The 17,639-nt window shown below is 53.8% G+C and overlaps 1 protein-coding gene across 3 annotated transcripts in view; it reads left to right on the top strand.

Annotated features, from left to right (window-relative positions):
- Nucleotides 1–17,639, top strand: part of Sh3pxd2a (SH3 and PX domains 2A) — a 197,761-nt gene that overhangs the window by 171,886 nt on the left and 8,236 nt on the right. For 2 of the 3 annotated variants that reach the window (XM_026781309.1, XM_005352439.3), the window contains 5 exons: nucleotides 4,487–4,600; nucleotides 7,413–7,496; nucleotides 11,938–12,055; nucleotides 16,037–16,371; nucleotides 17,495–17,544. In XM_026781309.1, the coding sequence (XP_026637110.1) occupies nucleotides 4,487–4,600; nucleotides 7,413–7,496; nucleotides 11,938–12,055; nucleotides 16,037–16,371; nucleotides 17,495–17,544 (701 nt within the window). The remainder of the gene's footprint in view (nucleotides 1–4,486; nucleotides 4,601–7,412; nucleotides 7,497–11,937; nucleotides 12,056–16,036; nucleotides 16,372–17,494; nucleotides 17,545–17,639) is intronic. The other variant, XM_005352440.2, reaches the window with a different exon arrangement.

Here is a 17,639-nt window from a genome sequence, read left to right as displayed (position 1 = left end):
CTCACGTGGGAAAGAGTTGGGGCATTGTGTTGGATATAAAAGTAAGGCCTAGAGCTCACCTAAAGATCCCCAAATCAGAGTCGCAGCCTCTCTCAGAATCCTGGGTTTGGACCCAGAGGCTAACACCAGGGCAGGAGCTGGAAGGCCAGGCCCCTCCTGCTGGCCGCACAGCTGTGTGCACTGCCTGGGTGATGGCAAAGGAGAACCTGCAAGAGTGTTCTTGGGGAGTGGTTTTCATGAAGCTAGAGCAGTGCCTGGCTCTTACCAGGAACTCTATAAACATCCCAGGTGATTGACAGCACTGAACCCCTGACTGAAGTGGACCCCTCCCCCGCATCGATGATATTATTATCCTGGTATGCCAGTGAGGCCTGGTCCTCTGGTGAAACCAGGAGAGTGGGGAGATTCAGGGCCTCCAGGAGGACACATGGCAGCATCTGGAGGGATTGGGAGGATTCCAGAAGGGGAGGAAGGACTAGGTTCTCCCCTCCCCCACCACTGCTTTGTCCTGGGCCGAGCAGTGACCTCACAGGACTTTATTAACATCCTAATTGTATACAGCTGGCCTCACTCTGGCCCTAATGAGCTCATTATCCTCCTACTTAAGGAGACCATTGTAGCCTGGTCACCCTGGGGACAGCAGTGGCCTGGGAGTGCCCATCACTTCCTGCCCGCCCCCCAGGCAGGCTCAGCCCCCTTCTGGAGAGGCTCAGCCTCAGCTGCTCCTCTTTCTGTACCTCTCTCTTTCCTTTTGGTCTTTTCTCTCTTTTTCTCTAACCCCACCACTATGTGCCAACATTGGGGAGACTCGATTAAAATTAATTCCCAGAAACTGGCCAGACAGATCCTGAGTTAACAGCTGGTCACCAAAGAGTACCTGTGAAGCTGGCGGTGGTGGCACACGCCTTTAAAACCAGCACTCTGGAGGCAGAAGCAGGCGGATCTCTGTCAAGCCAGCTTGGTCTATACTGTGAGTCTAGGACAAGCTACAAAGAAACCCTGTCTCAAAAAAAAAAATATTTTTGACCTGAGATGGGGCATCTGGCTCAGAGCCTGAGTAGTTCCTTCCTGGGGTTGGCTGGACTCGGTCTTTGCCATCCACATTCCTAGCCCTAACTGAACATGTTGGACACACCTCTTGGTGTCATGTTCTCCCCCGCCCCTGTGTCTGTCTGTCTGTCAGTCTCTCCCCGCCCCCCATTCGTCCCTCTTCTCTCTCCCCCTTTCACTCCCTTCTCCCCCTTTCCCCTCTCTCCCTCTCTTTCTTCTTGGTACTTGGATCAAGATGAAGGAGGCAGGCAGTTCTTGAGGCTACCAAGCATCTCTGCCTGTGACTGACCTCAGTGCTCCTGCGGGCCTTTGATTCCTGGGGAAGGAGGAGGAGCAGAAGAGCTGCAGGACTTTGCTCCTGTAGGTGACTCCCCAGCCTGGGCCTCTGCCCAGAAGACCAGGCTTCTTTTGCTTGTCACATCCCCACAAGGTGCTCTGTTGTTTCTCTCTGAAACAAAACCCTCTGCAGTTCTCCATCAATCGCATGGGAGTCCCTTACCTGCTCCCAGGGCCCTCTAGGTGTGGAGCAGCTCTCCTGCTTGTGTGGAAAGCACACTACCCCTATGCATGACTGGGGGTATGGAAGCTTAGTGATCCACAGCCCTTGCCACCCTGGGACCAGCTCAGCCCAGCCCCTGATTCTCCTGTCAACCTCAGGAGGTAGACCCTATTGGTTATCAATATCAGAAGGGAGACTAAGACTCAGAGAGGTTTATTAGCTTGCCCCAGGTTGCACAGCTAGGAGTACTAAGCCAGGATAACATCAGTGCCAGTATGCAGGGACCCAGTGTGTCAAGGAGTCCCGTGTACCCTCGAGCATGAAGCAAGCACTCTTCCTCTTTAGTGGTAAAGGCTTGGAGCTCTAGCTGAATGCCCTACGTTTTAAGCCCTCCGTCATCTCTAAAGTGGGAAGCTAAATGACAATGACATTATTCTTCAGTGTCCTGAAGAGTAAATAAAGTGACCTCTGCCAGGAGCTGGGCATGCTTACTGTGCGTTTGGCTGTGATTGTGTAGTGCATGCAGATGCGGACCTAGTTCCGTCCCATCTGTACGTGTGCTTCCCCACACATAGATGGGTGTCCATGCATAACCCCCCATGCCCCCGTCCATTCACCTGTGCACACACAGACATTGCCGGAAAGGCACACACACTGTGGTTGCATCTGGAAACTCCACAGGTGCTCAGGCTCATCCCATTGGTCATCCTCAGAGGTTTGAGTCCTGTTTGCTCCTCACAGGACAGTGGTGACTGATGTCTGAGTCAGTGGCATCCTGGAGAGGCCTGACAGTAGCCATGGGTGGGAGGAGCAGGTGGACACATCTGCCCATGTTCACCCATGCCCACCTAGGCAATGTGTTCAGCCTGCCCATCGTGGCTTGTTGGAGGTGCCCGTGGCTGAGCCAGTGTTAGGCTTCTCTCTAGAACCGTCATCTTACCTCGCACCAGTGGGGCCTGGAAGCTACCCAGCCCAGTCCTACACCTGTTGGGACTGGGGTAGAAGCCTGGGCTAGTGTTCCTGGGCAGTGCTGGCCACTAGGCCTGTGCTGTACGGATGATGACAGTCTCAGCCCCAGATCCTGGGGCCCCCGCAAGAGAATGAAGTCCTAAGTTGGTGTCTAGGGAAGTAGATTGCGTGGGTGTGGTTAGACACCTCAGAAGTTTCTGTCATGTTGCATTTTAAAGAGGACCCCTAGAGGCAGTGTGAGGAACACAGGAACCTCGTGATGCTCTGCCTCTCAGCGCATCTTTGTCCAGCCTCCTACCTAGTACAGAGCCTGTGCAGCAGAGGTAGGCCAGAGAGCCAGGCCTGCCCCATCCCTAGAAGCCTCCTCGGGAAGGGGGCAGCAACAAGCAAACGTGCCATAAGGGAAGTTAAGAGAGAGGACAGACAGCCTCCAGGAAGAAGAGCCTGACTCCTGGGGTCACAGCCCCCTGAGACGAGGAGGAAGGTTCACCCAGGAAGGAGAAGGTAGGGACGAGAATCTGGTAGACTTAGGGAGTTGCCTCCTGGGAGCTCAGATACGGACTGATTGAATGGAACTGATAAGAAAATCCCCCTAGGAGAGTCGGGGTTCTAGGCCTCGCATTGAGAAGAAACATCACCCTCAGCATCCCCCACAAGCCCTCTGCCTAGAGAAGGAGCATGCATCTTTAGGGCCTGCCAAGGATGACCTAGAAGGGGGGAGATAGTCACTCAGCCTCCGTGAGACCACCAAGTCACCTGCTTCCCTGGGGCCTTGAGAAGTTGCTTTAGAGGATGCCATTGGCAATAGGGACACTTTGGCATAGAAAAAGTTGGTCCTGAAAGGACCTTGGCAAAGCCTCGCCTAGACACCTGTGATAAGGAACAGTAAGAGCTGACTTAGGACCTGAGAAATGAGCTGTGTTCTCAGGCCTGCCCTGCTCTTGGTTCCGTTTCCCTCTTCTATCTTCTTATCACCAGTCAGTCTCTCCTCCTTCCCAGGCCAAAGCCATCTTAGGGGTGCCTAGGAGGACGCCCGCTGTGTCTTCTCGGGCTGCCCCTTGCTGCTGCCCAAACCCCTAGGAGGACGCCCGCTGTGTCTTCTCGGGCTGCCCCTTGCTGCTGCCCAAACCCCCTAGGCTCTGTACTGGACCCAGAGAGTCTGCCTTGAACAGAAAGGAGCCTTGGCACCAGATTACGTGGAGGACAAAGGAGAGAAGGGAAGGGCAATGGGGGCAAGGACCCCGGAGAGGGTCTGAAGACAGCCAGGAGACCCTCGACCAGGGGGTTCAGATACTTTATTCCACAGCTGGTGTTTTTGAATGAATGAGCAAGTGAGTGTACAAGCACCATGAATGAACAGGAGCTATGAATGAGCCTTTGTCACGTGGCCCTGCTTGTTAGAGGTCACGTGAGGATGCAGTGCCCACTTACTGTGACTGCGTTGTCAACACGCTTCCAGGGCAGCTGTGGGCAGCCAAAGTGGAAGCACTGCCACTGACCCATGCTGGGGGGGTTGAGGGACGGACAGACGGATGGACAGCTGACTGTCAGTCTCTGTGAAAGTCAGGCCTTTCAGAACCAGAAGCCACCTGGCTCCCGTGTATCAGTGGGGCTAATGGGAAGAAAGATCAGAAAGATCCCAGGAGGCCAGTGCCCAGACAGAACCCACATCATGTTTCCTCCACAGTGCCTCCCGCGTGGGAGGCAAGCTGTTGTTTCCGCTTCACTTTTTAATGCTTCCCTCAAATGCATGTGACACTGGGTGTGTGTCTCAGGCCCTCTGCTCAGCGGCAGGATTTGTCCTTCCTGCTGGAGTCAAGGCATTTCCCAGGTGCCCAGGTTGTCTGGCTCAGTGCCTTGCTGGCACGCCTTGCCCTCTGGCCACACCTGCCCTCCACGCCCTAACCCCACCCTGTCACCCCCATCTTGCAGGCGCTCACAACCTGTCTTCTCTTGTCCCCTCTGCAGGCTGGTGGTTTGTGAGCACGTCTGAAGAGCAGGGTTGGGTCCCTGCCACCTACTTGGAGGCCCAGAATGGCACACGAGATGACTTAGACATCAACACCTCCAAGACTGGAGAAGGTGAGGGCCTATGGGTTCTTAGGTGGGTAATCGCTGGGTGGGAAGGTTTCCCAGGGGCCAGCTCCTCCGGGGAGAGCTCCCAGCTCTCCTCCCTAGGCCACCTGAACTCCTAAATAGGTTGGATTTTACCCAAGGCCCTTCTGTTGGGATTTATTCGTTGACACCAACCCACTTGGTCACCTCACACGCTGGGCGGTCTTTGTCATTCCCCCATGTATGGCTCTGACAGGGAAATTTCTCCTGGGTTGTGGACTTCAGACTTTGTCAGCTTTGGGTAGAGGACAGGCTTAGGGGTGGGAACTACCAGAAAGTTCTTCCCATGAAGCTTCGAGTTTCTCTGGAGAACTCCACAGAGACCTGTCTCTACTCCCAGCTCCACACTAGGCCCCCGAGGTAAAGACCTGGAGCATCATGTGGACACGATTCCTGCTGTGCCTTGTCTTCCCCACTCTGTACACTGACAGCTGCCCAGGCTGGCCTGCGAGCCACCTCTCAGCTTCCCAGAGACTGGGGTATTTCTCCATGCATTTCACAGAGACTGCCTCTGCCCTCTAAGCCAGCAACAGCCCAACGAGTGCTTGCCTCCCATGTCCCAACTCCCTGCTCCTAATGCCTTCCAAATCTCCCGTGGCCTGGCAGCAGGAATCCTTTCCCTAACGGTCAGTCAGTAGGAATGGTCCAGCTGGCTGTGGGTCTGAAGGCCAGAGAGATGTAGACCTGCCACCCACAGCTCAGGCCGGTCCTTCCGTCCCCCTCCTCCCTGCAGCCCAAGCCAAAACAAGCAGCTCATAAAGGGCCGACTCCTTATTCATCCTTCCCCAAGATGTTAGTTACTCTGTTGGTGGTTGGGGCCCCACCCTTCTTGAGTTGGTGCCTCATTTCAGCCCTGTGATTAGAGGAAGGACTCGGAACACATCCCTGTAACAGGACTCCAGAGCCCAGGCCTCTTGGGGAAAGCTGGGACGGTCAGACTCAGCTGTTCCCACCCTGAGTCCTTGAGCCTGTATCTGACTCTGGTTCTTTTGGACCTCTGAGCTGGGTTCCATCCAGTCCAGCTGTAAGCCCCAGACCTTGCCCCTATCCAGTGCCCTGCTCTTCTAGGCCTCCCGAGTGCTGGGATTAAAGGCGTGTGCCACCACTGCCGGGCTTCTTAAGCTTTTTTAAGAAAGCTAGCTCACTGAGCCTAGGGATGATTCTGCCCACGGTGGGCTGAGCCCTCCTCCATCAGTCAGCAGTCAGGAAAATGCCCACAATGACTGCAGTCCAGCCTGGTAGAAGTAGATCCCCTAATTGAGATTGGCTCAGATGACTCTGAGTGCTGTAGAGTTGACAGAGTGTGGAAGACGTTGGCCCTAATGGATTAGGAATTAGAGGGCAGCCAAGGTAGCTTCCAGGCTCACAGATGTGTGTATTTGCATGTGTGCACCAAGAACGCTGCTGCTCTGCACGCTTCTGGGAGGACCTGTGTGCCAGCACCTGTGACCACATCTTAATAGTCTCCTGCCCAGATCTACAGAGCCTTATAGGGTCGTGGAAGAACCTGGAGTGTGTCTGGGCTGGAGCCCACACTCCTAGCCGGTTGCCTAGGCCTCTGTAAGAAGTAGGTTGCAGAGTTGGAGAAATGCCTCAATGGTTAAAATCACTGACTGCTCTTCTAGAGGATCTGGGTTCAATTCCCAGGACCCATAGGGTAGCTCACAACCATCTCAAACTCCAGTTTCAGAGAATCCAGTGCCCTCTTCTGTCATTGATGGACACACACGCATACACATAAAATAAAAGATAAAATAAAACTCTTAAAAAAAGAAAAGGAAGAGGGAGGAGGTTGCATGGGCCACTCTCCCTCAAAGGGCAAGCAGATATTCTCAGAAGGTTTTACTGAATTTTGGCTCAGGTGTGTATGAATAATGTCACTTTTATTCTTTCTACCAGCTCATCACCCTCCCCAGAACTAGGCAATCTGGCAGCTTCCTTTGGTACCGGCAAGCTGGCGCCCTGGGACCCTGGCCCAGGGTCCGTTCCCTTAGGAGTCACTTGGGCAGCAAAGCCTGGGGAGCCAGACCCAGGGTGGAGGGTGCGTGAGAGCTCATCTGTGAGGGAATGGTAGGGGAGGGGTATAATCCAGGCGAAAGTGTCTGGTTGCAAGCAGTCGACACGGGAATTGTGGTCATTGTCATCAGAAACAGAAAAGGATAGCATAAGGGATCAGAGCCTGTAGTATCTGCCCATGTGCGGGTTCATCAGCAAACCTTTCCCAGGACAGGACCTGGTCTTGTGTAAGGCCCCAGGGACACAAAGGTACAAGGCCAAGTCATCACCCTCAACAGACCCCACCCAGGGGAAACAAACAAGAAAGCAAAGATATAAGTCAACTTATATCAACAGAGAGCTCTGACCCAGCAGGGAAGAGCTCTCCTCGCCCCCATTTCCCCTGGCACCCTTCTTCCCTCACCATGCCTGGCCATGGTGACAAGTTGACAGTCATGCTTGGTGACTGGATAGCAACACTGTCCAGAACTCTGGGAGCAATGATCCCTCCATCTCCGGGGGCTGTTGTGGAGGGTCTTCCCATCTCTAAGGGAGCAGAACCCTAAATCCTCTAGTCTACCCCTAGATTTGGCTGAGGGACTTGTTGGAAAGTGTCTGGGTATGCTGACAGGACCACCCGTCAGATCCTTCCTCATCCGGCTAGGGGGTGCCCCTTGGTTCACCCCGCAGTGAGGACACATCTCCCTCTCTCATCCGCATCTCCATTCTCTCCACCGGTTTGGTTCGTGTGGGCCGTGGGCACCATCACCATCTCTCACACCAGTGTCCAAGAGACGTAAAGCCCACCTGCGGCGCCTGGATCGCCGGTGGACCCTGGGCGGGATGGTCAACAGGCAGCACAGCCGAGGTGACCACAGGCGCCTGCCTCTCCTCCCTGCAGCTGCTCCTCTCACTAACACCCCCTCCTTTGCCTGCTCTGCTCTCTGCCTGTGGTCTCCTGACTCACCCGGAACTGGCCAGGCTTTTTTCCTCATTCACTTGCAGCTCAGACTGGGGACAGGGCCTTACTTGGGAATTGATCCGAGTGGCAGAAGGGGCAGCTCTGGCTTGCTAGTGCCCTGGGCATTGGGGTTTGGGGCCTGATGGTTAGTTTATATGTTCCTTGGAAGGGAAGAGAGGCATGAGGGAGGTCCCTGGGTCTCAGAGAAAGGCCATCCCTGTCCTGGGTACCACGTATTAAAGAGATTATAGCTTTCTGTTCCTATCAGGACTTCCTCTCCTGTCCTTTATTCCTGCCTTCTGCTAAGAAAGACTCCCTCAGCCCACAGCCCTTCTCCATTTGAACCTAGAAGGGCACAGAAACCAAAACCATTATGATACCAGAGCATTCCCCAACCAATACTGACGAGGGGCCGTCCGTCAGCAGGAGCACTGGCCTCCAGGATCTCAAGAGGAGGGAGCTCAGTCAAGGCGACAGGAAGGCCCTAAGCTGACTCCCTAGCTGACATCTGCTGATTCAGGGCTGTGTGGCCCAGACCCTTCCCAACATCCAGGGATTTGTGGGAAGGGTGAGGAACAGGAGGGATGGCTTCTGGATTCACCCCTAAACATCTGCAGCCCTTCATGCTGGTGGGTGGCAGCCTCTCCTGTCCCCCAGAGAGGAGAGCAGAGCAGCTGGGAGCTGAGATGGATATATAGTGAACACAAGCCTTTGGAAAACGGGTATCCCATGACTCAACCTCAAAGCCTGTCCCCAATTGACAGTGCACTGCAGTGTCTTTCCCAAAACTCAGGCTACAGAACGTATGGACTTCAGGGTGGCCACCGCCAATGGCTGACTCAGAGCATTGGCTATGAAGAACTCAGCTTGTCCTGAGGCAGGACTTAACGTGGACCCTGGGGGCTGATGCATTCAGCCTGTGTTGGAGAAGCAGCAACAGGCCACATTTAAAGCAGAAGCCACCCTAAAGCCAGGAGGGAGGGGACAGCTCTGCTAAGATGCTAGGGTGGAACACGGCCTCCAGCTCTAGCGGCAAAGACAAATAGGATGTGGGCCCAGAATCCCACAAGAGAGACAAAGGTTTGGCCTGTTTGCGTACCATCACTTGCTAAGTCCAAACATGCCTTTGCCTGCATGATCACACAGATGCACCGAGACCAGAGACAGGCCCACACAAGGGCCCGAAGCCACAGGTGTGGCTAGTACCGTCATATCCTAGCCCACCCCAGCTGTGCATCCACAGTCTTGGATACCCAGTCTCTTGTAGACAGTAATTCCAGGAGTGCCACCACACCTAGGCCTGGCTACATGTCACTGGTTTACGTAGTCACAAGTGGGTTTTGCATACACCTAATGGCTCCCTGTCACCTCAGCATGTCACTGCAGCAATACCCACAACTAACGCATATACATAATGAACCATACTTCTGCAGTCACCTATACGCAAGCAAAGACAAGCCATAACTTCATGTTCATTATCACACAGCCCTAGTCCTGTGAATCAGGTGGCCAAGGAGGGCTTGCAGAGAGCTGGCTGGTGGGTCCCACACTGCAAGTAGTGGAGCTGCAGGAGAAAGCCAGCAGAGGGTCATCGAGTAACTAGATCAGAAAAGTCAGTGTTTCCCGGAGCCTCTATCCCTCATCCCTCAGCTGGCCAGGCCTTTGGAGTCAGAGGCCTCTCTAGTGGAGGAGTTGAAGGGGCCAGGAGGGGAGCAGAGAGACTGCTGACAGAGGGGAAAGTGCTTGGAAAGAAGAGGCTTCTGCGGTTTGGAAACTACAGGGATTCCAGCCCCTGCCTCCCAAACTGGAGCAGGCTGTCCACCTCCCCCAGCCTACCCACCCACCGGCCTCCTGGCCGGCTGTCATTCACCAGGGCAGGAGTGCCGTTATCTCTGCACGCTCTGATCATAGAACCCAGGAGCCCTGACCAGCCCCCAGCCACCTCAGTCTTCCCTCAACCCTATCTCTTAAAGGGGACACCCTCTTCCAGAGACCACCTGCAGACTCACTACCTATAGAGACCATTTTCCATCTGTCTGAGCATTCTCTTGTCTAGACATTGACCATGGGGGTCTATGGCCAGGTCCAAAAGGAGGGACTGGTCTCTGCTTATCCCCAGCTCACCTGTAAGATAGATGGCCCAAGACCCAAGTCACCTACGTCAGCCAAAGGTGGCTTACATCTCTGTCCCTGGTTGAACAGAGCTGAAAACCACCTGTCTAAAGAGGCAGGCAGGGAGAGATGGTCAGGAACCAGGGTTTGAACTGCCCCCTGGAGTCCTGCACCGAACAGACAGAACAAGCCTCTGTGCTGTTTAGAATTTTAACTGAGAGAGCATGACATCCCCCCAGTGTCCCCAAGCACAGGGTCTTTTGCAGATGCAGCTAGCTTCACTGGCCAGAAACAATTATCCGTGGCTGTGTCCCCTGCCCCAAGTGGCTGGCCATGGACTCCGCCTACCACACATACTTAAAAGGCTGCTGTGGCCAGCCTTGGCATCCAAGAGCCTGGACACATGGTCAAGGCCCTGTTCTCAGCCATGGGGCAGGGCAGGCTCCTCTGATCTTCCCCTAAGAAGGACTGTCATTTTTCTCTTCAAAAGCAACCTTGCCTAGGAAAACTTTCCCGATAGCTTCCTGCTTGAACCACAGGCTTTTAAAAATAGCCCGGCCGAACAAAGGCAAAATGTGGAGTCCAGGCCACGCCTCCCTGGACCTCAGGCCCTGCGTTTCCAGACCTGGCGCTGTCCCTTAGCCACTGCCTAGGCCAAGGTTTACCGTGCCCCACTGGAAAATGGAGCAGGGTTGGCCTCAAGCCTGTGGAACTTCTCCAGGGCCCTTGTCAGAATCTGGCTGGGCAGGTTCTCAGGCAGTGTTGGCAGCACTCCTGGGCAGAGCAGGGATGGAATCTGCAGGCCCTGAGCAGAGCCCTCCTCAGCTGGTGCCCAGAAAGGCCTGTGGTAAAAGGGAGCCCAAGGAAGGGCCGTGCAGCCGTCTGTGCCCATCACCCACCTTTTGCTTTTGGGCAGCCTTTCAAGTATGGCCTGTGATCTGTCAGCTCCATCCCTGCAACCTGGCAAGACAGTTGCCTCTCCCAGAGGGAAACGCTGTCTGCCCCCACCCCACCCCCGCACAGGGCTACAGACAGCACCCTGATAATCCAGGGGAGAATGAGCAGATGGCCCTCCCACAGCAGGACGTTGGTGTGGCAACTCTCTCCGAATCCCCAGAGCCACCCAGAGGCTGAGGCAGGCTGCCCAACAAGGTCCGCGAAGGAGTCCAGGGATTGGGTATCACAGCCCGGAGCCAGGAGCAGCAGGCGGCTCCCAGGCCAGGCTCCTGCTATTTTGAGCTCCCAAGCAAGCCTCCCACTCAGTCCCTACTCATCCTCTTTCCTCCTCACTGATAGAGTCCCAGCCTCTACTTGTAATAGCCTATAGTGTTGTGTGCTGGGTACCATGGCGACCTCCATAGCACACAGCAGGATTCAGGGCGATCCTCCTGAGGGTCTTCTTCCAGGGAGGGAGGGTGCAGCATGTTCCTCCCTGGACCCCACGCCATCCTATAGTCGGTCCTGTAAAAGGCCCTTGGCCTCAGCCAGTCAGCTGCAGGTTCACCAGGAGGGCTCCCTGAAGATAGGCATGGACCTCAGCAGACATGGATGTGTGAGCAGAGGTTTTTAGGGATGTCCAGGGAGGTGCTGCTCAGCCTTCCCACCAAGGTCTCTGCAGAATTCCAGTGCTGTAGAAAAACTTGGAGGGACCGGTGGGGGCCGGGGCACAGTCACAGGACTTTAACAAAACCCGTAGCCTCTCCTGTTGAGCTTCCTCCGTGAACCATTCTAGGGCAGATGCTGTGGTCTGCTGTGTCTTAGGGTAGGGCTGAGATGCTCTGCGGGGGAAATCAAGAGGTTTACAGGGCTGGAATCTTGAGTGAGTACAGGTGGGACATGGCATGTTTTGAGGTGAGAGGTGCTAGGTTCCCAAGGTATTCAGGAGACATCTAGCAGTGGCCCTGAGCTATTGTCCTAGACCCTAGGAAAAGCAGATTCTTCCAAACTCTGGGCCCCAACACCCTGGCTAGGAGACCCTGCTTTCCTGCTGCCTAAGGCTTTGCTAGGCACCCCGGGATCCTGCCTGGCTTTAGCTTCTCCTAGGACCAGCAGTGACCCCTAACCCAGTGACTCTTCCTCTGCTCTCTGAGTCCCGCTCCTTCTTCTCTGGAAAAGCCAGTGCTGGCCCATGTTAGTAAGCGGCTTAACAAGACTAGGCCGGGGCGGAGGGAATGGGAGGCAGGATCTGCACCACAGCCTCAAATAACTGCTTTCTTGCTCCCCAACCCACTCACAGAAGAGAAGTATGTCACCGTGCAGCCCTACACTAGCCAAAGCAAGGACGAGATTGGCTTCGAGAAGGGCGTCACCGTGGAGGTGATTCGGAAGAACTTGGAAGGCTGGTGGTACATCAGGTAGGAGCCTGCCTCCCGGGCAACAGAGCTCAGTGATCGATGGCAGGTGGATCCTAAAGACAGCTGTGTGCCAGCTCTGCTCGGCCCACTGATTGTCTCCTGGGAACTGAAAGCACAACCTGAGCCCCAGCCCGGAGGGCACAGGGACCAGCTCAACCCACAGGCAGCGGTGTGGTCTCTCACCATGCACCTGCCAAGAGTTCGGCCATCTGAATGTTGTTTTCTGCATCTCCCTTGGCTGCCTGACCAGCTCCTCAGCTGAGACACCCTGAAGCCCCAGCCTCCACAGGCCCTGGTGAGCCCCAACAGGCTGCCTCTGTTGCTCAATGAAGGCCCCAGACATAGGCCTCTGGCATCCATGTTCCTGGTGGGTGCAGACCATTGCACTCTGCCTTCTCTCCCTCCCTTGCCTCAGAGCCTAATGAAGTTCATTTGGGTGTACGTCTAAAGAATGAGCTAAACTCCGTGGGGCTCATTCTGCTGTCACCAACCCTAAACCTGCTTTTAAGCGTGTTTGTGTGTGCAAAGTTTCTTTGGAGCAGTTCAGCTGTAGGGAATTTGCTCAGCTGCTCTCTCTCTCTCTCCTGCTTGCAACCCAGCTAACAACAATCCCCCATGTAAGCTATGGGAACAGCTGCCTCAGTTCCCCACACCCCTAGACTTTCTGTGGTCTGTCTGTGCATGTACTCATGCAACAGTGGCTCAAAACACAGCAGAGCTTGGGATCTTAAAGCTACATCCATGCTGCAGAGAGGACGCAGGTAACTGAGTCTTAGTCTGAGCTGAGGGGACAGTGCTGCCCCCTCACCCTTGCCCTAGTGCCTGTCAGTCTGAAGGACTGAGATGTACCTTTCAATCCTGTTAGGTGACGTGGGCCTGTGCACTTACACGTGGCTTATCCAGAGCAGCCACCTGTGGTCTTTCATGTTCTCTAAGCAATGGAAGCTGGAGCCAAGCGGAGATCCATCAGCCACAAGCCGGACGTGGAAAGGCTAACTAACGTAGCCCATCTGGCTGCTGGCAGATGTGTGTTTGCCTATAAGTGATCCCCACAGCTGCTTTTTACATTTTGGGTTTTCTGTTGTTTGTTGTTTGTGTTTTTAAGATACAAACAGCATCACTCTGGTCAGCTACTATCCTGCAGCTTGATTCTTCCTAGCCAGCGAGGACTTGAATTGAGAAGGGCCCTAACGATCCCATTCTACCTTAAGAAAGTTGCCAGATACCCCCTTAAACACGCTATTTCCCAACATTCCAAGCCGAGTGTTGATCCTTATTTCCTGTCTTTCTTTTCCTCTCCCAGCCTTACACACACACACACACACACACACACACACACACACACACACACACACACACACACACACACTCCTACACATTCCCATTCTCTCTGCAGCCTGCATCTCCGGAGTCAGTCCTGCTACAGAGCTGGGAAACAGCTGTGCGGAAGTTGGGCCCAGACACACAGCCACCCCTGATGCCGCGCACGCGCGCATGGCTCTGCCTGCTGTATCCTGTAACACAAAGCCTGGAGCGTATAGAACACAAAGGGCTGTGAAATGGGAGCCTGCAGGCATGACTGTCTCCCCGCAGCCCATCCTTATTCCTCTGCTGCTGCCACCTAACAAGATACTTCAGCTTTTTCCGAGCTTTAAGAACCCCAGGCTCTGGAAAGTGTTACACACTTCCCCTCAGGCCCCCCTGCTACCTCTGCCTTGCCCTTCTTGGCCTTGGCTACAGCCATAGAAAGGTCAGGCACATTCACTCACTGTTCCCCTCCATCCTGGACATTCTCTGCTTCTGTTTGTTCAACACACAAGTTGGGTGCAACCTGTGTGTACCCCCAGTGATATAAGCGTGAGGAGCCACCTCCTGTCTGAACTTCTGTGTTCCTTTTCTCCTACCTAAGGTCACATCAGGAAGGGCAGTAGGGGTTGTCGGACATCTGGCCTGTCAGTGCTACTCTTGAGAGCCAGCTGTGTCCCAGGGAGCAGATGAGGACATTGCAACTGAGAGTTGGAAGCACTGACCAGTTTGTGCTGGGCCCGGAAGCAGGCTCCCTGTGGATTTGGGTAAAGGTTCAACACCATGTGGGGAAGAGGGAGAAGTTGTTTTAAAAAAGTCAACGAATCACCAAAAATTAAGTCAGCCCTGTCATTTGCCTTTAGCCTTTGTTAATGAGCTTTTGGTTTGCTTGGATTAGGCTTGGTTTCGCCATAACGATGGTTTGAATTTTAACCAGCTTTATGCTTTCATCTGCATATATTTTCTATATTTGCAGCTTTAGTTAGAAAGGTTTTCCAACCCCCAAGATTACATAAATTTTAACACACACACACACACAAACACACAAAGTCTTGTATATAGTCCTGGTTGGTCTGGTACTCCCTGTCTAACCTAAACTGGTCAGATTTAAGGTGGTCCTCCTCCCTCAGCCTCCTAAGTGGTAAGACTATAGATATGAGCCGCTGTGCCTGGCTCTTCCTTTCCTCCCTCTCCTTACCTTGTGATAAGAAACTAGATCTCACTCCTTTGTTTCTCATAATTGCCCTTAACTCACCCATTGCGTGGTTTGTGTTTGCCCCACAGCATTGAAAGGTTACATTTGTGGACTTACTCTATGAAGAACTTGATCTGTCCACTGTCCCTCTATCAGGACTCGAACCCTCCCCCACCCGGTGGTGCTCACTACATCCCCACCCCACTCCTGTTTTATGTTGTTTTGTTTCGTCACACGGTCTCTTGTACCCAAGCTGGCCTGCGTGACTGAGGATGGCCTTGAACTTCTGCCCAGCCCCCTCTGCCTCTGCCTCCAGAGTGCTGGGCTTCTAAGCTTGTCCACAGAGTGCTAACTTAAAGTCTACCTCTTTCCTTTGGTGAGTCTTACTCTCTAGCCCAGCCTGACCTAGAGCTTAAAAATAAAAATGGAATTCTCTTTCTCTTTTTAATCTTTGAACTTTTGTACATGGAAACATGTATGTTGATGTATGACCAGCTCCCCTTTTCTGCTCCCCGCAGGCACCCCCAGCACTCCCCATTCCTCTCTTCAGGTCCCCTCTCTTCTTGTGTGTGTGTGCACACGTGTAATCCACTGGGTCCCATCAGTGCTGTCCTGTTGATCTGTCTCGGACAGGTAACTGTAGCTACTGTGAGTTCCTAGGTGCGGTAGCCTTACAGCATTTCCCAGCATTCCGGCTCAGTATTCTTTCCACCCCCTCTTCCGTGATGTCCCCTGAGAAGGAGGGTGGGAGGGGATGATATGGATATCCCATTGAGGGCAGAATATTCAGTAGTCAGTTATTCTTAGCATTAAAATGGTTGAAACCGGTTGTGAGTCTGCACGAACTGCTGACCAACGCAGAGAGAAACGCTTCGCCGGCCAAGGTTGAGGTGTGGCGCAGGCCTTAAATCCAATCCCAAAATGGTTGCTTTCCCTGATTCGTCCTAGAACCTCCGATCCTCCTGCCTCATCCTTCTGACTGCTGGGCATGCGTCACCACTGTCAACAGTGGTCTTTATAGATACCCTCCTGTGGTCTCAAGGTAGCCATCCTTCTAGATCTACTTGACAAGCTGCTGCATCCCTTTGTCTTACAGAAAAAGTTGAACTCTTAGAGAAACAAGTTAACTGGGCGAGAAACATCCTTTGCGTGTGCCGCTTTCCGCTCTAGTCTGCTCCCTTCCTATGGGGAACAGGATTGTCCGTGCCACATCCACATATCACTCTTCTCTCTGGAATTACCCCCAGCGTCTTGGGTCATATATAAGGTCCTATATTTGCCTGAGGGCAATAGCTCAGTGTCCAGTATCTTTCCCATGGACCCCAGCTCTGGTTCCCTCTGGATTAGCGGAACTGCCAAGCCTCTAGCAGATCATGAGAGAAAAGGCCCTGCTAAGAGGTCAAACCAAGACTGAGGCCTGGGAGCAGAAGGGGAAGACAGATTCGAGGGCTTTAATGACGGCGTGGTCCTTTCTCTCACAGATATCTAGGCAAAGAGGGCTGGGCGCCAGCATCCTATCTGAAGAAGGCCAAGGATGAGCTGCCAAGCCGGAAGAAGAACCTGGCGGGTCCCGTGGAGATCATCGGAAACATCATGGAGATCAGCAACCTGCTCAACAAGAAGGCATCTGGGGACAAGGAAGTTCCAGCTGACGGCGAGGGACCGGAAGCCCCCATCACCAAGAAGGAAATCAGCCTGCCCATCCTTTGCAACGCCTCTAACGGCAGCACCTTGGGCGTCCCCGAGAGGACCACATCGAAGCTGGCCCAGGGCTCCCCAGCCGTGGCCAGGATCGCTCCTCAGAGGGCTCAGATCAGTAAGCAGCTGAAGGCCCCTGGTCCTCCCAAAGAGCTCCTACAGAGAGGGAGGGCATGGGTGCAGTGGAATCCAGGCGCTACCTGGGACCTCCGTGTCATTTTCACTGGGAGCTACAGTCTGGCCTCTGATTGTCAGCGGGCCCGATGCTGGTCACAGGAGTGGAAAGGGCCAGAGGGTGTGACTGGCTGTGTTCCTGCAAGCTGCTGCAGGTGCATGGCAGGAGAAACAGGCTGCTACCTCCCCCTCACTAGGGATGAATCAGGGGTGGCTCTTTAGCAGTCGAACAGACCCCAAGGCTAGATGATCGGTATAGAGCCGATTTAACAAGCCCACAGGCCCCGAGTTTGTGATCCTCTGTGCGGGCCTGCTTTGTGGGGCAAAAGATGTGGAAGAAGGCTGGCAAGATGGCTCGGTGTGTAAGGGTGCTTGCTACTCTTGCTAATCTGAGTTCAATCCCTGGGACAGCCATTGGGGGAAGAAGAGAACTGACTCCCTAAGGCTGTGGCACACATGCCCACCCCCCACCTGCATTCACAATAAATTACTAAAGTCTGTCTGTCCTCGCCCCTACACACACCTCTGGCCCAGAAATGCCTTTGATATTATGGGGGGCAGGGGTGACACAATTTCTGTTTGTGTCCAGCCCAGTAATCTGGAGGAAACTGGTTTGGGTTTGGGTTCTGTTGTTTTGTTTGTTTGTTTGTTTAATACGTAGCTCTTGATTGTCAGTACTCTGGCGCATGGAGAAGCCTTTACTAGGCAGGACTTTGGTCTGGCCTTGTGCTGCCTTCAGAGGACTTAGGAGTAGTGAACAAAACAGAGATGTAGTTCCCGCTTCTGCTGAAAAAAATCTCATAAATCCATGCGGCCTTTTACCTTGAAAACTGCCTGCCTGCGGCATCTGTAGATTGGTGTACCTGTTGTTTGGGGGCGGGGTTGTGTGGGACCTTCTGAAGAACAGGCAAAGAAGCCTAAAGGTCCCATCATTGCTTCAGTGACTTAGAATACAAGGTCTTTAATAACTGATGTTTCAAGTATCCAGAGTGGATCCCATCAGGGAAGGCAGCAGGTGTAGGCACTATTGTCCACTGGGGTTCTTAAAGCTGTGGCTTTTCTTCCAGGCTCCCCAAACCTGAGGACAAGGCCGCCCCCGCGCAGAGAGTCCAGCCTGGTATGTGGACTGTCTCTTCATGCCTTCTCTGGGGTGACCCGCACCCTTACTTAGTATGTGGACTGTCTCTTCATGCCTTCTCTGGGGTGACCCGC

The sequence above is a fragment of the Microtus ochrogaster genome, chromosome 8 (genome assembly GCF_000317375.1).
Source record: "Microtus ochrogaster isolate Prairie Vole_2 chromosome 8, MicOch1.0, whole genome shotgun sequence".
Taxonomy (NCBI): Eukaryota; Metazoa; Chordata; class Mammalia; order Rodentia; family Cricetidae; genus Microtus; species Microtus ochrogaster.
Note: the sequence above shows the minus strand (reverse complement) of the source record. Positions and strands in the feature narration are given on the sequence as shown.